At 42.5% G+C, this 24868-nt stretch overlaps 1 protein-coding gene across 2 annotated transcripts in view; it reads left to right on the forward strand.

Moving 5' to 3' along the window:
• The window catches only part of USP31 (ubiquitin specific peptidase 31), a gene marked incomplete at both ends in the record, with an annotated part of 68128 nt that overhangs the window by 30783 nt on the left and 12477 nt on the right, over positions 1-24868 (forward strand). Inside the window, 8 exons of one of the 2 annotated variants that reach the window (XM_084249623.1) lie at positions 383-518; positions 3562-3706; positions 14438-14618; positions 16907-17018; positions 17625-17719; positions 19044-19121; positions 19704-19833; positions 23853-23972. In XM_084249623.1, coding sequence (XP_084105749.1) covers positions 383-518; positions 3562-3706; positions 14438-14618; positions 16907-17018; positions 17625-17719; positions 19044-19121; positions 19704-19833; positions 23853-23972 — 997 coding nt within the window. The remainder of the gene's footprint in view (positions 1-382; positions 519-3561; positions 3707-14437; positions 14619-16906; positions 17019-17624; positions 17720-19043; positions 19122-19703; positions 19834-23852; positions 23973-24868) is intronic. The other variant, XM_084249624.1, reaches the window with a different exon arrangement.

The raw sequence follows: 24868 nt of genomic DNA on the forward strand, positions 1-24868 counted from the left end.
ATGGACTGAAAATACTTTAGCCTATTTGTGACTTGACATTTTTGCATACCTTTTAACTCAGTTCACTACAGTGATTTTGTTTGGAAAAACATTTCCAATTTAAGATTTACCTAAGTCAGACATATGAATTTATGAATTTCTAGGAGTTTATGCTGCTTTCAAGAAAAAAATTTTTTTTTCATGAAGGTTGCCTCTCCCAAAGAGCTCTCGATTATTGTTTGATAGTTTCACTTAGGTCCAAATGCAGTTTTTCCATTTGGCTTCCAGAGAAAAGTGTGGGTTAGCTTCAGTTTTGTGATGATTTCAGATGAAGTTTGTTTTGCCTTCTCTATTTTAGTTGAAATAAGTGACTAATGAGAAGATCTGACTTTGATCTGTACAGGCCTCTCTATGTCACCGTAGTGTATCAAGGGAAATGCTCTCACTGCATGCGGATTGGCGTGGCAGTGCCTCTGTCTGGGACTGTTGCCAGACTTCGGGAAGCAGTGTCTATGGAAACAAAAATCCCCACTGATCAGGTAATAAGCCCGCAAAGATGGATCATATGTTAGCTGCAAAAGTGTTGCTTTCTGTTCTCCTGGAATTTCTTAACAGTTCTCTGCCAAATATGGTTAGCTGGAAATTTAAAACCAGTTGCTTCCAGTGTTAAGAGGGAAAAAAATCAAGACCCAAAAGACAAAGATGTACTCAAAAGCTTTTCATGCTTAATATAACTATGTATATTTTTTTAAATGAGAAGCTGTGACTTTACACCAAGACCTTCTTTTAGCTTTGTTTGTAAAGTATAGTTACTTAACCCCCTTTAAGTCCTTCTTGTGGGTGCGTATGTGGTCAATAGGAAGAGCATCCTATGATATTTGAAGTTCAGAGAGGCTTAGAAATTTCAATCAGTGGCTCTTCAAAACCCCTTTCCCTCACGGTGAGCAGCACGGGCATCTGGCGAGTATAGTACGTCCTGGGGGCTCAGCTGGGTTTGTTCCCTGATGACAGCTGGCAGGGCCTCTTACCTTGTTGAGATAAGAGAAAGGAAACTTGTGGCCCCCGCCTGTTTTTTTTTGGGTAAATTAATGATATGTGTTGCATGTAAATGGATGGAAAACACTTTTAGCCTATTTGTGACTTGACATTTTTGCATACCTTTTTATTCAGTTCACTATTATGATTTTATTTGGAAAAACATTCCCTATTTAAGATTTACTTAAGATGATTCATTCAGTGGCTGAATAGCTTTTCCCTCGATAACTTCTGGAAACTGCTATGCAGTCATTTGAATAATAAAGGTGTTTTGTACTTTGGCCTCATGTGGCTTCATTTGGGAAGTTACCAAAGTAAAACAAATACAACCAGCATCGTTGCCCTAATACAGCAAATAACTCATATTTTCATACGCCAAGTATTGGTGCATTGACAAAATGTTCATATTCTTTCTTTCTCTGAAGAGCTTATTGATTTTTTTTTTCCTTCAGGATGGAGGAAAGACAGGCGAGAGGTAGGGAAACTGATGTGTGTGTCCAGGACAAGTCCAGTTGTATCTTCAAAGTTTCCAGTGCTGCCTAATTCTATTTGCAAGTGGTTTAAATGGGTGATATAATTACAAGTTTGTTTTTGACCTCAGCTTGCTGGAGAAAATGGATTATACTGGCATGTTCACCTGCAGAAAAACAGCATGGTCATTAAAATCATTAGTAGGAAAATGTGTCAGGTATATTTTTTTGGGACTGTTTTTGGAATATGCCACTTTATAGACTCAGGATGTTTGCATTAGTAGAGAGGACCTTAGGGTTCCAGTTCAACCCCGTAATCTGAAGGAGGCACAGAGAAACCATGTGACTTGTTTAAGGTCACAGGACTGGCTGGTGGCAGGCCGGGACTGGAACCTCCTCATGTCCCATCCAGAGCTTTTACACTAGACAATGCTGGTGAACGTGTAATGAAGTCTCTAACTGTTTCCATTGTTTTTCTCCCCATCTTTTGTTTTTCTGTTAAAATATTTAGCCATTTCACAAACAGTTCAGAAAATGAAAGTCTACTTTTAGTACTAACTCTCACACTGTGTTACATATTCATCCGTGTTTTCTGCTGTGCATATCTGACATTTGCTATTTTATGAAAATAGAATCATTATACATTTCACTCTTTCATTTACTTAGGGCATCATTTCACGTTAGTGAAAAATAGACGTAGTTCTTTGCAATAAACTTTATAATTCAGTGGGCATGTTTTTAATTGGCTCTTGGTGTGGGACATTGGAGTTGATTCCTTTTTTCCCCCACGACAAATATCCATGGTTATTCAACATTTAAAAAAAATTTTTTTTGTTAAGATTTATTTATATTTATGCAAGAACTGGGGTATAGGCCAGATGTGTGGGAGGATGAGAGGATTCACCAGAGATAAAGCAGGGAACAGAACAGGCAGACCAACTGAAATACACTGCTGAGGGGAGCAGTAGGCGAGACAGGAGAGGTCTGCTCTGCCATGTGGGTGTCTCTGCAGACGGCGGGGATCAAACCGTCACTGCAGAGGCTGCGAACAGCTTCACAGCACTGTGCTCAACCGCCTGTGCCACCGGGGTGGCCCTATTCAACATATATTTTTTTTAAGATTTATTTATTTATGCATACAAGAGCTGGGGTACAGGCCAGAGGTGTGGGGGGTGAGAGGATTCACCAGAGACAGAGTGGGGAGCAGGACAGGCAGACTGACTGAAATACACTGCTGACAGGAGTAGCAGGCGAGACAGGAGAGGTCTGCTGTGCCTTGTGGGCAGCTCCCTGGCCAGGGATTGAACTCGTGCTGCAGTGGCTGCGGACAGCTTCGTGGGTTGCATCTCAACCCCTAGTGTCACCAGGGAGGCCCTATTCAACATATTTTTATCTGAAAAGAAGAAAATTAAATGACGAGAGTCTTGGAGTCAGACGTGGACCCTCTTCTCACTCGGAGACGGAATGGTCATGTAACCTTGGGCGAGCCATGGCGCCTCTCTGTAGTTTATGACACAAGGGGATTGATTAGGTTTTGTAATTTTCTGGGTCACGTCACCAAAATTTGGGGACACTCTGGATTTAGTGCTGTGGTGTTCTGAAATCAGAGTGTAACATTACATACATGCAGAAGCTGTTGTGCTTCCAGGAGTCTCATTTTTTTCTTTATAAAGATTGATTTTTTTTTTTATGCATACAAGAGCTGGGGTACAGGCCAGAGATGTGGGGGGGATGAGAGGATTCACCAGAGACAGAGTGGGGAACAAAACAGGCAGATTGACTGAAATACACTGTTGAGGGGAGCAGCGGGCGAGATAGGAGAGGTCTGCCACACCATGTGGGTAGCTCCCAGCCGGGGACTTCCCTGGTGGTGCAAGGGGTTAAGACGCAACCCATGAAGCTATCTGCACCCACTGCAGCACGAGGATTCTCTTCTTATAGGCAGACAGTGTGGGTGCTGTGAGATGCTCGTGTCCTCACAGATCACCACAGGCCTGATGATCTGGAAGAGCTCACAGTTGAACTGAGAGATGAACTTGCAGTGACTTTCTTGATCCTGTGTTCTCCCCATTCTTAGATCGTGTTAACCGAGATGTACTATGATGGGTTCCATCGTTCCTTTTGTGACACAGATGACCTGGAAACAGTCCATGAAAGTGACTGCATTTTTGCCTTTGAGACTCCAGAAATATTTAGGCCTGAAGGAATTCTCAGTCAAAGAGGTAAGTGAGCATCTATTTTCCATTATTCCACCTGGGTGTGCAGGTTCAGCAGCTGTCTGCCGTTGTAGATGTCAGTCACACGATGGTGTAATTTTATTCAGTTGTAGTAAAATACACAGGACACCTTTTTTCACTGTGGAATAAAGTTTATGATTCTACATTCCCTGGAAATGGGTACTGTTTTAGGCAATGGTACTTTCTTAATTTTAACCCTTCCTGTCTGCAGTTGGGGCAGCCTCTCTGAGGTTCAGGACTATGTCCTTCCTTAAGTGGCCTCTCTGGCATCTTATGATGGCACTTGGAAAGGTATACGATGTCATTGCTTCTTTTTTGCTATCAGCTTTGATGCTTAATTTCTAAATTCTAAAATCATTGCTATAGAATGTTTTCTTGATACTTGCTTCTATGAACTGTGCGTGTAACACTTTGTTGATAGACAGGAAGAGAGAGTAAAGCTCTGGAGTGCTGTCCTTCCACTGTGGTGGGCTGTGCTAGGACCTCAGCCCGTCTCCCCGCTATGCTTTGGGCCATTTCTGAATTTGAGACCTGTTAGCAACTGAAGCTTTGTTCCTGGATTTAGTGTTCTTCAAGGTTCCAGAGCTCCTGTTCTTTTTGCTGGACTCTAGTAATTATCAGAGCCTTCCCATTACCTGGGAACTGGTTAAGGACACAAGGTTTTGGACTCCACCGTGGACCTACCAAAGGAGAATTTTGGGGTAGGCCCAGCAGTTTGGTTTTGACAGGTGGTTTCGATGCACATTGAAGTTTGAGAACTGTTGCTCTGCACAGGCTCATCAGTATTTTCTGTGGCCATGAATTTTACAATGAAATTGCCCCACCAGCCCCCACCTTTCTTCTGATCCTTTCCTGATGTCTCTTGGCTGAAATGCTACTTAGAAGTCCTACTCTCTCCTTTCTTAGCCCCATTCCTGCCATTCCTGGGATTTTCTGTGGACTGACAGTGCCAGCATCCTTTTTTTCAACTAAACTGTATCCAAGCTCTTCTCTCTCAAATTTAGGACACCCCTCCCCCCCCCCCAATCACTTAGAAGTGATCAAATACTGTATTTTCCTTTTCATTCTGCTGCTACTGACACAGTTCAGACCAGGCTCAACTGGGGTTTCTAAGGAAATGATTTACTGGTATCTTTACCCCTCAGCTTTTTCCAGGTTAGTTATTTCCCCACGTGCACCAGACTTGCCCTGATGACAGTTCTGATCTTGTTGCATGCTTATTCCTTTCCTAGTGGTTACCCTTTGTCTGAGATTAAATATGAGCACCTTGGAAGAGTGCATGGTCACTTTTTTCTTAGCCTTTTCACTATATTTCATCTCCTTCCTCATGTATCCTATTCCAGGTTACTCTTTATTTCTCTCTCATGCCACATGCTTTTATGCTTTTCCTGCTGTTTGCTCTCCTGAGGTTTCACTTCTCCAGCTCCTGTTTTCATTAGCTCCTTCTCCCCAGGTACTCCCTCCCCTGGCTTCTCTTCCCTCTTAGTCCTAAGCAATCACTCTTTACCTGTCTCTGTGTATAGATCCCTAGTGTAGACTTTCATATGAATGAAATCCTATGATGCGTCATCTTTTGTAGCTGCCTTCTTTCACTTAATATGATGGTTTCAGTGTTTGTGCATGTTGTTGTATTTATCAGTATTTTGTTCCTTTTTAGGGCCAAGTAGTATTCCATTGTCAAGTATATATTTGTCATACAAAATATATTACATTTTGTTTATTCGTTCATCAGCTAATGGAAATTTGGGTTATAGAATTGCTAGGTCATGTGTTTAATTATTTGAGGAGTTTCCAGACTATTTCTAAAGTTGCTGCACCGTTCTATAGTCCTGCCAGTGGTTTATGAGGGTTCTGATTTCTTTGCATCCTCACCCATACTTACTGTTCTCTGACTGATTCTAGCTATCCTAGAGGCTATGGAGTGGTACCTCATTGTGATTTTGACTTGCATTTTGCTGATGACAGATAATGTGGAACATCTTGTCATGTGCTTGTGGACCACTTGTGTGTCTTTGGAAAAATATCTATTCAAATCCTTTGCCCATTTTTAAATTGTGTTTGTTTTTTTATTGTTGAGTTGTAAGAGAGTTCTTCATATGTGCTTCATATTAGACCCTTTCTCTCATTCCGCAGGTTGTCTTTTTACTTTCTTGGTATTATCTTTTGGTGCACAAAAGTTCTTACTTTTGATGAAGAATTAATTAATTAATTGATTTTAAAGATTTTATTTATACAAGAACAGGGGTACAGGTCAGAGGCACGGGAGGGTGAGAGAATTCACCAGAGACAGAGCAGGGAGCAGGACAGGCAGACTGACTGAGGGGAGCAGCGGGTGAGGCAGGAGAGGTCTGCTACACTATGTGGGTATCTCCCTGGCTGGCCGGGAATCAAACCTGTGCTGCAGAGGCTGCAGACAGCTTCACAGCGCTGCACTCAACCCACTGCGCCACTGGGGAGGCCCAGGCCTTAATTTATTTTTTTCTGAGTCGTGCTTTTTGCTGTCACATTTAAGGTGATCTTAAAGATCAAATTCAAGATCATAAAGATTTATCCCTTTGTTTTCTTTTCAGTTATATAGTTTATCTCCTTCATTTAGGTCTTTGATCCATTTTTAATTTAATTTTATGGTATAAGGTAAGGGTCCAACTTTAGTCTTTTATCATGTGGCTATCCAGTTGTCCCACTTACTATTTAAGGAGATAGTTATTATTGCAAGAAAAGGAATAAGTGAAATAGTGGAAGCTCTTTTGGATTTGTATTAATGGTCAGACTAGACCTGTAGACACACCTCCAGAGATGGACACACTACAATTGCTTTAGCCCAAGGGCGGAGAACAAGTGGGCGCTGCTGCTCACCAGCTTACCTTAGCTGCGTTGTTGTCCTTATCGTCATCGTGTCTAGCGTGTCTAATCTCTAGAGTGTCTAATCAATTCTCATGGTTTTACTGCCACCCACTCATCCCATGGATTTCTATGCAGACATGCATCTTGCTTTCAGACCTTTAGATCCACTTAGTGTCTTCACCTGGGTAGTCCATAACACCCCAAACTTCGTTAAAACCCAATTTTCTCCTTTTTTTCCTCTTCAAGCTGACTTCTTTCTCAAATTTTTATTCTAGGTAAACACACCACCATTCATCTAGTCTCTGAAAACACATGCCTGAGAATTAAGCCTCTTTTTCTGTGCACAGTGCATTTCTTAACCCTTACTGTTCATTTTACCTCAAAATATTTGACCTAGCCATCCCTTCCACTCCACTGGCCCTGCTGTTGTTATTTTACTTTCGCTTACTTAGAGAACTGAGACTCCTACCGCCCTAACGTCTACTCCTCTGCATGTCCATCACGACTCTTTCATTAGACTCCGTGATAAAGAGCTCAGCAGCTAAGGGGCGGGGCGGGGGGAGGGGGGCGCTGCAAGGACATTAGGAGGGTTCATAGCAATAATGCATGTTTTTCACAGCAGGGGGCATTTTGCCACACATTGATTTCTCTTTCTGAAGTGCTCTCCTCATCCCTTTTGGCCAGAGGAACTTCCTTCAGTCTTATCTTGAGCCCTGGAATCTTCTGTGACCTCTACCAACAGACTTGGAGGCTTTAACCTTTGCTTCAGACCTGTGCACACCAATATTATTATGGCATTTATGACTTAGCTGCCAGTGTGTATGTTGCTTTCCCGCCTCTGCACTGGCGAGACTAGGGTTATCTTTCATCTACTTTGATTACCCTCCTGGCTGCCTGCAGATGGTGGGATCTGAGCATGTGTTGATTGGAGAGGTGAATGAAAATACTGGGCAAAGAGATCAATTATACATAAGGCAAGCACAGTTTTGCTATTAATGGGGACATAGGAAAACTAGAAATTCTTGAAAGAATTGTACATGTAAACTTAGGGTTTTGAAATCATTTCAAACTTAGAAAAATTGCACAAATAATACCAAGAATTCCCATATATCCTGTCATTCATCCAGATGCCCTAAGATGCCAGCATTTTATGATGTATTTTATCACCATTTCCCTCTCTTTGTTATAATTTTTTCTGAACCATTGGAGGCTAAGTTACAGATACAATGATGTCTTTTGCTTAAATACCTCATTGTATGTTTCCTCAAAATGAAGACTTTGTCTTACACAATCAAAGTATAGTTATCAAAATCAGGAAATTAAATTTGATAGACTATTGTCTTTTATCCATATAATTTTTGATTGGTTGGGAATTGGTACTGTATGTTCCGCTTCCAGAATGGAATGGCAGCGCTGTATTAGGCCCACTGTATGTGTTATCCTGGCTTCTTTCCTAAATTCCAGGCTAGTCGCACTAGAATCTTATCTACAGACTACTCATATTTTGCCAGTTGTCTACTATTGTGCTTTTTAGCAGAAGAAAAAGAGTTTTCTGATGTAGGGTCTAATCACATTACATTTAGTTCTCACCATACTATGCATTCTTAACCTTTTGTCTTTCCAAAGTAATGCTAGTGTGATCTTGACTGGAGTAAGACTTAGTATTTATATTGTTAATTATTTTTTGAAAAACCTTTGTTTTCTGCATAACTTTTTGTTCTCCTGGGGATTAATAACTTACTTGTGTGGTTTGTTTGCCTATATTTAGTATTCAATGCTTTCCCCCACCAGGTCATTCCCAACCTCTTGGTCAACCTCCCAAACTGTCGACATCCATTGTCAGAGGCTATTCAGGTGCATTAGTTAGGTAGTTTAATTTTGATGCCTGTTCTTTGTCTCTGGAAGCATTAACATCTTCTCTTTATTCTAAGTGTGTTGGAATTTTTCCTTCTGTTGTGCTGGTTAATCTGTGGACCATTTAGATCTAGAAGCTCGAGGCCTTTCAATACCAGGAAAGTTTCTTGTATTATTTAGTTTGCAGCTTCCTTTCTTTTTTCTTCCCTTTCTGTCTCTGGAACTCCTATCATTTAGACAATGGAATTCATGATCTTTTCTCATCTATCTATCGTTTTGCTTTATCACCTCAGATCTCATTGCCTAGCTCTACTAATGAGCTGAAAAATTTTTCCTTTTCATATTTCAAAATTCTGAGAACTTTTTGTTTGGACTGGTTGAAATTTATAACTTTCTAAGTAAAAATAATAATAACCCACTGTGTAGTTAACTCCTCAGCAGTGAACAGTAGCCGTCCATCCCATGTGGGAGATGACCCTGGCTCGCCACGGTGGGTGGAGATCTGCCATGGCGTCAAGCCCAGGGTCCTGTCCCTTTCTTGTTCTCTGTATAAGCTGAGACCACCCACAGAGGCAGAGTGGGAACCTGCCTCTTGCTGACTCGACAGGAGTAAGTTTACCTGACTGAGTTCTGGTCTCCAGCGTGTAATGTGCATAATTTCATGAAGTATCAAAATGCCATTCACTAGATTCAAAAAAAAAAAAAAAAAGAATATGAAGCTCTGAATTCTGAACTTAAAAAGTTAGAAGGAATAACAACACTTTCTTTAGTAAAATCATTTTCTTTTGAAATCAACCCCAGTGGTGAGATGTGGTTTTCTTTTCAAGTGCCCCTTGGTGGCACACGGCTCTACCAGCAAACCCTGCCTGCTCCCATGTCCCGGGCTGCTGACCGGCACAGGCACGTGACACAGCGCCTCCTCCCAGCAGTGTGGAGAAGAGCAGGGGGCTCCTCTGGGCAAAGATAGCTGACAGAGACTCTTCGGCTCCTCAGCGCCAGGTGTGGTGGAGAATGTTCCTTGTTCCAGGAAAGTTCTTGAGGAAGCTGTGAATAGGATCAGTCCAGAGAAGTGAAACTGATTTCACGGTCCACACATCAGCCAGTTCGCTGGGAGAACCAGCCGACGCCCCCCCCAGCCCCGAGGCCTTGCCTCCCGAGCACACTGCGCCGCAACACTTCCATGGGGCGGGCAGGGTCCCGTCTCCCTGACAAAGAGTTTTTCTTCACTGATTGCATCTGTGCTGTCTGTTTGGCTACCCAAAATAAGAATTGGAACATTGGCTATTGTTTCATCAGTCATTAAAACAGATTAAAACTCAGCTCAGCTTTGGATTCCACGAGATGAGGATGATCTGTACAGTCCACCAGAAAGACAATCCCATTAATTGCTGGGAGATGATTTTTCCAAACCCAACATGCTTGGTCATGCCCACCCAGATCAAACGTTGTAAAAGTTGTTCCAGCCGTTGTCAGCTCTTCTGATGTCGAATGTAATGTTGGAACATGTTGGCCCAATCTGTCATTTTTGAGCATGTGTCGCCAAGTGGTTTTGTCTGCATTGTCCGAACCCCAAAATACGGGTTTGCCAGAGTCCTTGTAGACTCCTAGGAACTGGAGCACTCTGCTGGAGCCATTGTGGATCCACTCAAAGATGAAAGACATTCATGCTTCCTGCAGCCCGAGGTGCTCCTGCTGTGGGCAGCTGGAACCCTCCTTCAGTGCATACAACTCAGCAGCACCCGGGACTGCCCACTGCTCGCCAGATAATGGAGCGTGGCTCTTACATTCTGTTTTTAAATACTGTCTGGTTCCTGTTCCATGGTTGAGGTACATATTTTATCTTCCTGAGGATACTACTGGTAGTTTTTAGAAAGTTTCCATCTCTATGTTTTTTCTTAGCCCCCCTCCCTCTCACCCTGCTCCTTTCCCTCTCTGTGCTGGTGTCTGTCCATTCATGTTGGGACCTTTCCTCAGTTCTTAAGCAAAGTTAGCCTTGATCTTCTGCTTCTGCTTAAGTGTTGGTCCTGAGAGTCAAGTGGAACCTCTTGTGAGTGCTGGGTGGGACTTCCTGACCGTGAACTTCACTGTAGGATGCAGTAACTGATCCTCAAGGCAGTCTTCTTGGACAGCTCCAAGAAAGAAGCTGTCCTAGCTTCTAGGACAGTCCCTGGAGGGGATTCTCTTGTTGGAGGGAGGCCTGGTTGTCAGCACCTGGGTTTTTGGTGAGGTAGGGTCACTTTCCCTTGCTTCGGTATACTACCCTTACTTTCACCTGGACTGTTCCCCAGTCCAGGGATCTTTGTGAAGGGAATGCAGGGGAGAAAGAGATCTTGGCTGCACCATGTCAGAGAAGCAAGCTAAGTGTTTGCTTTTCAGACAAGTTTCAACTAGTCCTTGCTTTCCTTTTCACTTTTTTTATCATTAGTTTCCCCCATTACCCTACTTTCCTTGTTTAAAATTGAGGTGAAATTCACATAATAGAATTAACCATGGTAAATGTACAATTTAGTGGTACGTAGTACATTCACAGTGATGTGCAAACACCACCTCTAGCTAGTTCCAAAACATTTTCCTCACCCCCACGGAAAACCCCCTACCGACTAAGCAGTGTTTCTCATTGTTGCCTTCTGCCAGCCTCTGGCAACCAGTAAGGCTGTGTTCTGTCTCTGACTTTACCCAGTCTATGTATTTCATATAAAGGAGGTCATACTTTATGTAGCCTATTTTGTATCTTACTTTTTTCATTTAGCATAACGTTTCAGGGCTCATCCACATTGTAGCTTGTGTCAGTCCTTCATTCCTTTTTGTGACTGAATAGTATTCCGTGAGATGTTTTTACAGGTTCCCTCCATTGCCTGAAAGAGGAAAATTACTATCAGGTACTGCTTGGTAACTTATTTTTGGGGCCTGGAAATGCTGTTACTGTTAATGTCTGTGGGAAAATTGTTACCGTTAATGTATGTGGGAAAATTGTTACTGTTAATGTAGGTGGGAAGATTGTTGCGCATTCTCAGCCCCCAGAATAACCCAAGTCATACAAAATAGGAATGGTATTTAGGGGGAGAAGCCCATACTGTATTTTGTTTATTTGTTGATGAGCATTTGGTTGTTTTCACCTTTTGACTGGTATGAAATAGTGCTGTTAGGAGCATTCATGTACAAGTGTGTGTTCGGATACTTGATTTCAGTTATTTTGGGTGTATACCTAAGAATGGAAATGCTGGGTCATAAGGTAATTCTATGTTTAACTTTCTGAGGAATTGCCAAACTGTTTTCTATAGCAGCTGCATCAATTTTCATTCCCACCAACAACCCATGAGGGCTATAATTTCTGCATATCCTTGCCAACATTTGTTGTTTTCTGTCTTTTTGATTATAGCCATCTTAGTGGGTGTGAAGTGGTATGTCGTTATCATTTTGATTCTCATTTTCTTAATGATAAATGATCTTTTGACGTGCTTCTTGGCTATTTTGTACATTCTTTCTGGAGAAATGTCTATTTAAGTCCTTTCCTCGTTTTTAAATTGGGTTATCTTTTTCTTAGTTGTAAGGATATATGACTTGTAAATATTTTCTCCCACCTACTTTCTTGATAATGTCTTTTGAGGCACAGAAGCTCTTAATTTTGATGAAGTCTGAAGTCTAATTTATCTTTTTTTGTTGTTTATACTTTTGGTATTATTATATCTAAGAATAGACCACCAAATCCAAGGTCATAAAGATGACCCCTGTGTTTTCTTCTAGGAGTTTTACAGTTTTAGCTCTTACAGTCAGGTCTTTGATTTACTTGAATTAATTTTTGTGTGGTTTGAAGTCTGGTTCCAGTTTCATTCTTTTGCATGCAGATTAGCCAGTCAGTGGTCTTAGCTCCATTTGTTGAAGAGACTGCTCTTTCCTCATTGGATGGTCTTGATGCCCTTGTTGAAAGTACTTGATTTTAGTTCCTCTTTTCCTTCATCTACTTCCAGAGGTCTGATACCTCTAGTTTCTGAAACTCTTGGTAGTTTTGTATAATGGGTTATTCATATTTTCCCACTGCCCAGTTAAAATTCAGTTTTCTTTGATTTACTCATATTTACATTATTTTCTAGATAGCTTGTTATTTCAGATTTCATTCTTTTTTCACCCAGGAGCTTTTTGGTTTTCTAGTTGTGTTTTCATGCATGTGCTTTTGTGTGTTTAAATTGTTTTCTACTTTTAATTGCATGACAGTAAAAAATGCCGACTCATTACTTTGTCCAGAAAACCTCTCCTCACTACCCCCAGCCAGGCTGGCTGGTTCCTGCTTTTCTGTGCTGCAGTCAGAACTTGTGCTCATCTCTGGTTATTAGCATGCAGTGTGGGGGTGGTCTGTTTTCACCACACTGAAGCTCTCCACTTTTAGGACGATGGTTTGCTTCATCCTTCTGTACCCAACAGTTCACTATAGTTCTTAACATACAGAAAAGGCCTAGTTAATACTTGTTTAATTGAGAATGCTCCTGAATCCCTCTTCCTACCTTGATTGCTAAGGGTTAACATTAAGTTTCTGTTTACAAGCAAATTTGGTGAGGCCCAGGCTGTCACACTCCTGCCCAGGCTGCTTTGTTAGAAGATTGCACCCTTATTGAGTATTTGTTAGCCTCTCTTCTAAAGGCCACATCAGTATTTTCACTCATACTTGAGACTGCTGCTTTGCCTACGTACGGTGAGGCCAGCTGAGATGTGCGTAACTGACCCCAGTGGCACAGCCAGAGGAAGCATGATTGAACACAGAACTTGACTTGGTGCAGCATCACCTCGTCTGGTTAGGCACCCTGCTCCTGTTCAGAACAGGTCCTCTGGCCTTCCTTTGCCAAGAACTTAGGAAACGAGGTCATCCATTGTCTCCAATTCAGACTTCTGTTTTTATTTTTTCCATACCAAAGTTTAAAATCACTATGAAGTAAAACCCACTGCTTTTCTTTCTGTGATTTCTTTATGGTGTTTAAGCTTAAACAGTTTTCTTCCCTCTACTAGTCTGATGAAGATTCAGTTTTTCCTTATTTCTAATCTGTGTTCTTGTTTGAACTTGGATTCATCTGGCATTAACTTTGGCATCTTAGCTGTTGCTCATCACCTGGGATCACAGTAATGCTGGAATACCTTAATGGGTTTGGCAAGGTTCACGTTGCTGGATGTTTAGGTTGTTGCCAGAATTCTGTTATGACTATTATTGTGTTAACCACTTTTTATTTTGTTCTCTTTCTGGTGTATTATTACTTTTTTGGATGATGGTGGTGGACTTGCTTCTTCTCTTCTCCAGTGGGGGGATTTTCTTAGGCTATACTTCCAAAGGATTAAAGAGATGAATTATGTAGTCATGCATTTGTTGAGTTCCTACTAAGTGCAGGCCATTGTGCTAGGCTCTGAACTGCTGAGTAGCTCTGATTGACAGATGGCTCTGCTTTAGGCCAGCTCTACAACCCGGGGCAGCAGCCAGTGCTGTGCTGGTCAGATACCTAGTTTTGCTCACTTAGATGTGGCTTGATCCAGTCTTGCTGATTGCATTGCACTTGGCATGTTCTCTGATGAGTCTAGTAAGTCTAATTTACCTTTTGTTTCTTTTAAGTCTGACTGTTTAATCAGAGAGAAGAAATTGTTGTTGGAATGTTGAAGAACATTCTACAGAACGTGTTTATTTTTTTTAAAGCACATATTTGGTTCCTGATAGCATGGTGTCACTTTGAATTTGCCTCGGTGGATCACCTCGGCAACCCTGCCCTTCTAAAATGATCTAATATTCACTGAATGAAGAATGTTAATTTTCAGTTGTTAAGATAGATAAAGCTATCCAGAGTTTAAAGGACATAAGGCTGCTGGAGACATTCTGGTAATGCTGGATGAGCACTCTCGAAGTAGACCATTGGCCCCTGTTTTGATTGCAATTTAAATTATATAAAGGCAACTTGTTAATTTCTGTATCGAGTACATTTTTTTTGTAATGAATGACTGAGAAGATTTTTAGAGAGATAAAATCAGGTTTTTATTCTGTTTCAGGAATCCACTTAAACAACAATCTAAACCACTTGAAATTTGGTTTGGATCACCATAGACTGCCTTCTCCTACACAAGCAGCGGCAAAGCAGGGGAACATGGATCTGCCCCCAACCAGGGCGGGAAGCGATAAGATTGTGCTGCTAATATGTAACCGAGCCTGCACTGGGCAGCAAGGGAAAAGGTAAAAACTAACTCATCTGCCAGTAAGCGTGGAGACTTCAGAAGTCTCTTGAGTTTTCAAATATTTTAAAAGGTAAGGATGGAAACTCCTTAGTTTTAGTAGTTTTTAATTCTGATATTCAGAAAAAAAAATGTGTGTAAGTTGACCCGATTTGAGGGGTTGGAAGGAAAGAATGTAAAATTAGGATGATAGAATCTGAGTTAGAATCTTAAAGCCTATTTGGTTTTTTAAAGGTCCATTTTATATGTGTATTTTCATCTTTGGCTTCTCTTGGTGTGCTGTATATCCAGGCTGCTGTCTAGTTTTTTTCTTTTTAATTCTTCCTTTGCCCACTGGATGGTACATGTACCCCATTCTCATGTCCCAAACTGAACTCATTATCTTTCCCTGTAAACTGGACCCACCAGTACAGCCTGTTTCAGCAAATGGCACAACTGTTCTTTGAGCTGCATAACTCAGAAATTTGGGAGTCAAAAATCTCTCAAATCTGTGTGTTTCCCTCTGTAAGAATTTGGGAGTTTTAGACTATCTTTTAAAGTAACTTTGCCCCAACAGTAATGTAACCTGAGTAACAACAAGATAATAGATATGTTTTAGGGAGAAAGAACTCTTTGTTCCTGATATTTGTCAGGGTAGCCTTTTAAATGTTGTTTTGAAATAAGTTCCTTACTTAAGGATGTTAAATAGCATAAATGGAAAATGTGTTGATTTGTATACCTATGATGTTTATTAGCAAATGTTTTCCTATTGGCAGTGAGTCAGGCACAGCTGTGAACGCTAGGGACCCAGCAGTGACTGAGACAGGCTCGTGTTCTCAGGATACTTGCAGGCTGGTTGGGACAGAGTGACTGCCAGTGAGTAAACACACTCAGTCTCCCTCATCGCCACTTTGAGGAGGCTAAAACAGCTTAGTAGGGTAGAGTGTGCTGGTAGGGTCTGGTGCAACCCTGTTAGGGAGGTCGGTAGCTGAGCCCCAGTGAGGAGAGGGTGTGAGCTCTGAGACTCTGGGGAGGAGGAGGACAAAGCACTGGCAGTGAAGGAGCTTGGCGTGTTTGCAGGGCAGGAGAGGCAGCTCATTGTTTTTATTATAAAAGGGAAAGCTCGTGGGATCCCCCTCATGATGCCGTTCTCTTAGAGGTGAAGAACTCACTATGTGAAAAATGCTGCTGCTGATTTATATATGCTTGTAACTTCACCTCTTAATAGTTTTTAGGCAGAGGGGTTTAAGGTTGAGTAATACTGTGAGTAAACTGATGGCTGTTAGGAACAGGGTTTCCGGTGCTCTTAGTACCTCTGCTTCAGGCCAAATCAGGGTTCATCCGTTTGTTCATTCATTTCTTAAGCAGCTACTGTTTTTTAGGCATTGACTGTTGGAGCTACTAAGATAAATAAGTCTCAGTTCTTGCTGTCAATAACTTAGTTGGTGGAGGCAGTAAAATTAACAGGTGGTATTTGCATCATGGTATAGTTGGCGTTGTGGTAGAGAGAGTACGGGATCACACCAGCAGGTGTTACCAGGTGGGAGTCCTCTGCTGGGTCTCCCTGTGGATACAAGGAGATGCGTAAAAGATGACTTCTAAGTAGGAGGGGTGAGGCTAATGAGTCTCCACCTTTGCTGTGTGTACAGGAAGCTCCTGAAAAATCTTGGTGTATGAGCCAGATGCTAGTGACCAGCAGAATCTCAGGGGGCTGCTTGCTCTTGGGCACCGGTAATGTCGGTGCGTAGAAAAGACTGAAAACCACGGTGCTGTCTCTGATTCTCTCACACCCGTGACCCCAGCACTGTCCTAGGACACCAGCAGGGCCCACGTGGCTTCACCCCAGGTGACAGCTGGCTTCAGTATGGCTTGCTTGCCCCTGCCTTCTTTGTAGTGAGACTGCCAGGAGAGGGCTGCCTGCCTGCAGGACCCCATAGCCCAGTCTGTTCTCTGGAGCCAACTGTTTTCATTCTGACCCATGCTGTCTCCCAGCCTAGTGTCCACTCCTGCCTTCTTATCTCACCATCTCCACCAGTCCTGTCCTTGCTACCTGATAGCTGAGCATTGTACTCCCCTGGAAGCTTTTTGGTGTAAGAACTGTTAAATCTCATTTAGAAATCTAAGTTTCTCCTCTAACTTTTTCCATCTACTTGTGAGTTACTGTTAAATTTTTTCTATTTTGTTCTATTTTGAGCACTGTTGTAAAACTAATTGGATGGGGATTTCATCTAAAGAGATCATGAACAAGGAATTAGAATGTTAAAGGCACCGCCATGCTGCTAAGGCGCATGCCCTGGTTCTGTGTGCTAGGTTCGGACTGCCTTTTGTGCTGCACTTGGAGAAGACGGTGGCGTGGGACGTCCTGCAGAAGGAAATCTTGGAGAAGATGAAGTATTTCTTGAGGCCCACGGTTTGCATCCAGGTATGTAACATTTTGATATTCCAACATAGCATGTGGGACCTGATGAAGAACAATCCTTATGGTGAATTTAGAAATTCAGACCTTCGCACTTAGAAAAAACCAGACACTGAGCTGGAATTCTGGCAAGTCCCGGTGAGGAGATGTTTAATAAAATCAGCTGTGTCCAGAGTGACAGGACTGAGGACTTAGGCTTCATTTTATGAAGGGACCTGGCTCCTTCAAGATTATCCTTGAACTGCTGTGTATTCTTTTGTAATATTTGTCTAATCAGTTTAGTCCATGATCAGCTAGGAGAGATTTTGGAGAATATTTGTATTTTCAAAATTAGGTTCACTGTGTGAAGGTGTGCTTAGAGGGCTTCATTAAGTGAATGTTGAGCTAAAACAATATATCACTTGTCTTACATGGCACATTTGATATGTACATTGCTTTTGGGTAATTCATATTTACAGTGTGTTGAGTAGCTCAACAGGCCAGCAGAATACTATAGAGAAGCATTTTCAGAATGTCAGTTTGCTGCCCCGCTAATCTGTTTCAGAAATACCACAGTGAAGCAGCTGCCCTGGAGGGCGGTTCAGCCCTGTTCTCCTTTACCGTTTGATGCAGGTTTGTCCATTCAGTCTGCGCGTGGTCAGTGTTGTGGGAATAACGTACCTGCTGCCTCAGGAGGAGCAGCCCCTGTGCCACCCGACAGTGGAAAGGTAAGCGCCTGCTCCCCTGTCCCCACGGCCGCTGTGTTGCGTGCAGTCCAGTGCCTGTGGCATGGTTTCCACCTGAGCTTGGCAGGTTCTTTTGGCTCATTTAGAAAATAAGGACTTATTTTATTTTCGATTCATATTTGAGTATATGTCTTAGGATCTTTAATACTGAGGTACTCATGGTAGGAAAGCAGATTAATGTATGTCCTAGGACTAGAGAGAAATCATACTTCCATATTCACCAAAGTAGAATTCTGATCATCCTGCTTTTCTCCTTAAACTCCTTGAGTGGTGACCAGTGGCCTAAAAGTTGAAATTCCACAGTGAATGAAGTTCTTCATGGCTTGATCCCTGATTATTTCCCTTTTGTCAGGCCTCTCTCTTCTTCCCACTGTCTTAAACCTCAGCACCATCAGAGTTCTCAGCATTGTGTGAGCCTGATGTGGACTTAGGTGTTGCTTGGCGCGTGTGGTTTTCTTTGTTGTTAGAACTAGTCACTCTCCTCTCCCCTGCTGCCTCTGTGCTTTCTCCATACTTGTGTTAGATTACAGCACTCTGCTGTGTTAATAAAATGATGGCCAATACATGCACACACTCCATTCATATGTGGATGCTTAACTGTAGAAACTCACATCATTGTTTGTATTATCGTGTGTTTTTTTTCAACAAATATTGTAGTGCCTGCCTTTCAGGATTCCAATACGGCTTACAACATGGTTCTGTTTGAAAGCATTCCACTGATTGGGTTTAGTGTTAATAAACTAGGTAATGATCCAAAACATTAAAGTATGAGTAACGTTGACTAACAATACCAACTTGCGCAGGGTGGCCGTGAGCCAAGGAACCCACGGGACTCATAAAGCTCCGAGGTGGAACTTGATGGGGGGGGCGGACTTTGTAGGAAGGGCCCAGTTTACACGGGTGTGGACTTAGTCCAAGGGCTCAGGCATGCTACAGAGGGAGGCGGAGAGGTGCTGATCAGACTTTGTTCTCAGGGACATGATTGTGTGAGAATTGGACCAAAGGTTGGAAAGGCCGCAAAGAACATCAAAGAATGATAGATAGTTGGCAGTCTTACAATGTGATGTAAAATTTCATCCAATCTCTTAATTTCTAGATTGAATATTTGAAGAACTTTTCAGTCCAATTGTAATCTAGTTATTAATTATGAGGATATAATAGGCTTTTCTGATGGGAAACAGTGAGGGGGATTTTCAGTCATTTATGATTTCAGATAGGACAGATCCATATTTAATTGAAATCATTTATGCAGAAAATAATGTGACTTCCTTTCCCTCCTCTCTCTACCCCCTTCTCCATTCTGTAGGGCATTAAAATCTTGTGGACCAGGTGGCACTGCTCATGTGAAATTAGTGGTAGAATGGGACAAAGAGACAAAAGATTTGTGAGTATTTTTTTACTTAGTGCTTATAATCATCATTTGAATTATTTAAATTAGCTTTGATCTTTCAAATTAACTAAAATACAAATCTTTTTCTTCAGCTAAGTATTCAAGTTCACTGCTACTCCTTTATTTAAGCAGTTTGTTATTTCTTTCCTTTACATTGTTTGGATCCCAAAACCTTAGAACATCTGTTTGCTGCTAATGTGACAGCTATATATTCATTAACGGGTAAACACATCAATTCTTCTGAATTTTATTATAGTCCCACTCACTTTAGTGTCATCAGTTATGTCAAATGCACGCCCTTGGACACGAAGGACAGGAACATATGAGTTAATCAGCAGAGTTCATGGCCAATCTCATAAACACCAACTCCATATTATTTCTTGAAAGTAACTTTCTAGCTTGAGAATTTCGCAAGAACTTTTGGAACAAAGAAAAACTGGGCTAACTCTTCTGCTTTCTTACATGTGGATCTTTTTGGTCACGAATTTATAGCCACATTGTGAACCCGTAATGGTATTTTTCGTGTCAGTTTTGCAAGTCAGTCTCTGATGAACGCTGCCCTCTTCCCCATTGCAGCTTGTTTGTAAATACCGAAGATGAGTATATCCCCGATGCAGAAAGTGTCCGTCTGCAAAAAGAGCGTCATCATCAGCCTCAAACTTGCACTTTATCCCAGTGTTTCCAACTCTACACCAAAGAGGAACGGGTGAGAGGCAGGGCAGCTCTTTGTGGGTAATGAGGGTGATGGGGAGGGCACGACGACCAGGGCAAACAAATCATGTGCCAAGAAACTCCCAGCAGTTTCTGCGTGTGCATAGGTTCTGTGCATGGAATGGGTGTCTTGGTGTTCTTCTTAGGACTTTAACAACAAGTGTTTCAGATTTCTACAAACCCTTGATTAATTTTGTAGAATTGAACTTCTGTGTCTATTCTTTTTTTTTTTTTTTTTTAGAGGCATGTTTTTTTATTTATTTATTTGTTTTGTTTTGTTTTTTTGTTTATACATGCACTGGGTACAGTCAGAAGTGCGGGAGGGTGAGAGAATTCACCAGAGCCAGAGCAGGGAGCAGAGCAGGCAGAAGGACCGAAGTACACTGCTGAGGGGAGCAGCCGGCGGCAGGAGAGGTCCACGCGCCATGTGGGACCCTCCTCCAGTGGCCGGGGAGCAGCCGGGAATCGAACCGACGCCGCAGAGGCCGCGGGCAGCTTCGCAACCCAGCGCTCAACCGCTGCGCCACCGGGGAGGCCCTATTCTTTTTCTTTTATAATAATCGTTAATAAATTTTTGTTCCAGTTCAGAAATTTTATATTTATTTTTTCAGTAATTAGAGTAGTGATTTTCAGCTTATTTGTACAAAGGATGTAGGTGCCAGGACCTATTTAAATTTAAGCTTACATTAACTAAAATTTAAGTGAAAGAACAATCCAGCTCCTCCCCTGCCTCAGCCACAGTGTGGCTACTCAGCAGGCACATGGCAGGTCCTCTCAGGTTGGACAGTGCAGATTGACACTGAAAGTTCCTTTGGGCCATGAACACAGAGTTCTGCAGGTAGTGGGGTGCAGTAGCTATTTGAATGAATGAATGGGCAGTAGGTGGATAAACAAGTCTGGATGAGGCCCAGGCTTGTGTGGTTTTTAAACTTCTCCAGATTTATACATCTTGAGAAACCCTGAGTAGAATACTTGGAGTACATCTTATTTCAGCTGATGGGTAAGATCATAATTTTGACTGTTCACACTGGTGTGTAAGAAGTCATGCAATTTCAGGGGACGGGAGTTAGAACTACCTTTTTCTGTCGGTTGTGTTGTTCTGCATACCTGTGAGTTATGAAGTATTTAGCTGTTCGGGAGACATACCATTTCCTCTTTGGAAATCTCTGCTAAAGTGAAATTCAAGCTAACATGAAGTCTGTCCCAGGGGTATTACATCCAACAAGTGTTATCTCTGCTGAGTTTGTTAACAAGAATTGAGGACAAGTATTTCTTCTAGTTGTTTAAACATCAGATACTTGAAAATATTTTTCATGTTCTGAGTCTTTTCTCTCCCGGGTTTTTCATAGTTTGTTCCTTTAATAATGTTTTTTCATAAGACGTATTTATCCAGTTGTGGGCTTATAAAAAAGTTGACTTTCAAACTGGTTGCTGGCAGGTTCTGTGTCGCACCTTGATGTAGCTTTTTTTTTCGTTTTTCCCCCCTAAATTTGGGAGGTGTTTGAGAATGGCACAGAGCTCAAAGGTGAGCAGATCTATTCGATGACAGCATTGGTAGTCTACAGGACATCCCACTGACCTAAAAAGATGAGTTCAAACTAGCAAGATACATTAAAATTTTTTAATATTTATTTTTTTTTCTTTATTGCAGTAACAGTGGCTAACAACACTGTATTTGATTTAGGGGAATAGATTCACACCATCTCAGATGTATGTTGCCACAAGATACATTTCAAAAGGGAGTCATCCTCTAAATGGTGATTGAGAATGTTCTGAGTATGCTAGGTACTAGGGATAAAGCATGGACCAAGACAGCAATGCTCAAGGCCTTGAACTATTTACAGTCTACTGGGGATAAACAAGTTAATAACGGGAGCAAAGGTCTTAGGGTAGGAAGGGACTTAGTGTGGGTGAGGAAGAGGGGAGGCCAGTGTGACTGGACTGCAGGGGTTAAGAAAGAACACCAAGAGCATCCAACCTGGTCATCAGATAATCCAAGTCTCTGCAGCAGTGCCTTCCACGTAGAAGGCATTCAGTATGTGCTGGAATGAATGAATAAATGAATATTACTTAAACATAATAAATGAACATTTCCTTAAATGTTCACTGTTAAGAGACTTAACAGTGGGTCACAACCAGAGAGAATGAATCACAAATGAGGAGGAAGGCACGACAGGCTGAGTATATTTTGGTGAAGCGAGCCTTCAAACGAGGATCTCAGAGTTATTTTCAGACACTTAAAGAACTGTCCTGTCCATGAGGAGTTGGACTTCATCTCCTCTAAGAAACTGAATTTAGAGATTAGAAATTATAGGGGGGATGATTTTTGTCTTAACATGGGAAAGAACTTTGTAATAGACTATCTGAAAATGAAACCGCTGCCTAACTGAGATAGCATACCCTGTCCCCGCCACCCCCCAACCCCCCGAGTCTTTGGCTCAGTAGAGTTCACTAGATAAGTGATATTCCAAGTGTGGTCTGCAGATCTGGGATCTGGGAGCTCTTTTTAGCTGTTTTTTACAAGATATGTGCATAAGGGAGAGAGATACATGCATAAGTTGGAGAACACCTCTAGAGAGGTGTTCTAGAAATTGTCATGGCTATTAGACTCTGTCAAGACATTGTTAATGGATCTTCATAGAAATATCTGTAATGTATGGGAGAAATAAACAAAACCTCACTCCTTTAGCACAAGTACCAGGCTCGATGGCCTTATATGTAGAATGTTAACATAACACACAGACATGGACTTGGCCAGATCACAGTTTAAATCCCTTTCAGTGTAACTTTCTAGTCCCCAGATTCTGCCTCTGCCCATCTTTCCTGTAAACATGACTAACTCTCCCTCATGGCATGAAGAAAGGATTCCCCCTGTTTGGTTGCCCTTGTAGATGACCACGCCAGCCTTTCTCCTGCTCTTTCTGCCGAGATTCACATGACTAGTGTCAGTGCTCATCCCTCCTCCCAAACCTCTCACTTTCTGTCTGATTTGCATCTCTGACACTGCTCCCTGATGTTCTCGGGCCCCTCGAGTGCTGAATACAGTGGCTCTCACTCAGTCTGCATTTGACCTCTCCTTCGAATGTGGTTCCCGTAGCCACCTTGTTCTTGCCATGCTCTCAACTTGGTTTGTGTAAAAAGGGGACAGTTCTCTTGTGCCTGTTTTTCTAGGAATCCTCAGGCTGTGGTGGGGTCTCAACTTATATGTTTCCCTTAAAAGGGTAGGCATTCTCCGAGAGTCTGTCCTTGGCTGCTATCTCTCCTATCTTGGTGGGCAGTGCCATCCATTCCTGTGGCTTGATTGTCCCACATTTAATACATCTTCTGAAATCTAGAGTAGATGTTAAAAATCTCTCTTCAAATATGTCCTACCAGCATCTCTATCTTCTAATGTCTCCACCATCCTGAAACGCTTGCCTGCAAGGTGGCAAACATGGATTTGAGGCTGCAGGTGGAGTTTCAGCGGGGAGGATTTATTTGGAGTAGTTTAGGACCTTGGGGAGAATGAACAGTTGGAAGACTTAAAGCGTGAGGACTTTGGATTGGGTTGAGTTGCTAGGGAGGAGAGGAGACAGGTTTGAGAATGGCAGAGAGAGAACTACCTTGGGTGGATGAGGAGTGAGAGGAGGAGGGGAAGGGCTTGCAGGTCTGTGATGACCACCCCCCATTGTTCTGCCTCTGGTGGGTGGTAGTGTATTTGCAGAGGCCGGATGTAGGGAAGGAGAGAGACAACTGCAGTGATGGGAAGGTGCTGAGGGGAGTCTGGGCCCATGCTGAACTTGAGGTGCTTCTCCATGACATTGAACATCCTCTCTGCAGTATTTACCTACTCAGTTGTTCCTTTTTGAGGAGAGCCTACTCAGCCAGCGTTTGGGTGCTAATTGACCATGTTTTGCCATGAACTTCTGTCAGTGTAGTTTCTGGAGAGATTCTCGGCAGTGTCCTGGCAGGAAACGAGCCCCCTGTCTGCCGTGAGCCTACCTCAAGTGGTGCTTAACACCTGCTCCCTTTCAGCTCGCCCCGGATGACGCCTGGCGCTGCCCGCACTGCAAGCAGCTGCAGCAGGGGAGCATCACGCTGAGCCTCTGGACGCTGCCCGACGTGCTCATCATACACCTAAAGCGGTTTCGACAGGTGAGGGAACGTGGGGTGACCAGGTCCTCATGGCGCTGCTGCGTGGGGTCTGTGCTGTCCCCGTGTGACCCCCGACCTGCGTGTGTCGCAGACAAACATCTGACCCATGTTTCCTGTCATGTGTGTCTTTTCCCAAAACAAATTTTGAGCCTCCTGTGACCCGTGAATCCTAAACGTTTCAGTTCCTACTGCAGGTGTTTAACTTTATTCTTGGGATTTGCTTTAGATTTTTTAGTGTCGGACTGAAGTTTTGGCAAGTTTACTTTTGGCTCCTTTCTGGGGCCAGTGCAATTCTGTTTCTACTGAAAGCAATGACAGGTGGTGTCCTGCTCCCCAGGAGCTGTTGTAAATTTGGGGAGATCAGTCATAAATGTATACAAAGAAAATCTGCTTTGGGTTGTGTTGTTTTTTGAGGCAGTTTTTCCAAAAAGACCCTCTATTACCTGAGGTAACGGTTGTCCTGGGCAACCCTGTTGTCAGTGGTGAGTGGGAGGGAAAAGATAGTTCTGTACGACCTGGCTTGAAGGTTTGTGCCTGGGAGGAGGTGTTTGCTAGGTGGGGTGGGATGGGGGAGGGCTGCATGCAGACATTATGCCTCACTTTATTCTACCTCCCCCTGGTACTGCACCCCTGTTTGTTGTTGGCCTTTTTTTTTTTTTTTTTTTTAAACGAATTGACGATGGGTGGTAGCCCTGCACCAGTGCTAATTTTCCCTGCAGCATGTTCTCACTTTGTATCTCTGTCATGTTTTTTTGCAATAAAGTATTTTTAAGTGAAACTATGTACAGTGTTATTTTAGACATAATGCTGTTATGTACTTCAGAGCCTACAGTGTAGTGTAAACATTTATATGTACTGGGAAACCAAAAAGTTTATGTGACTTGCTTTATTGCTAT

Source organism: Talpa europaea, assembly GCF_964194135.1.
Source record: "Talpa europaea genome assembly, chromosome: 12".
Taxonomy (NCBI): Eukaryota; Metazoa; Chordata; class Mammalia; order Eulipotyphla; family Talpidae; genus Talpa; species Talpa europaea.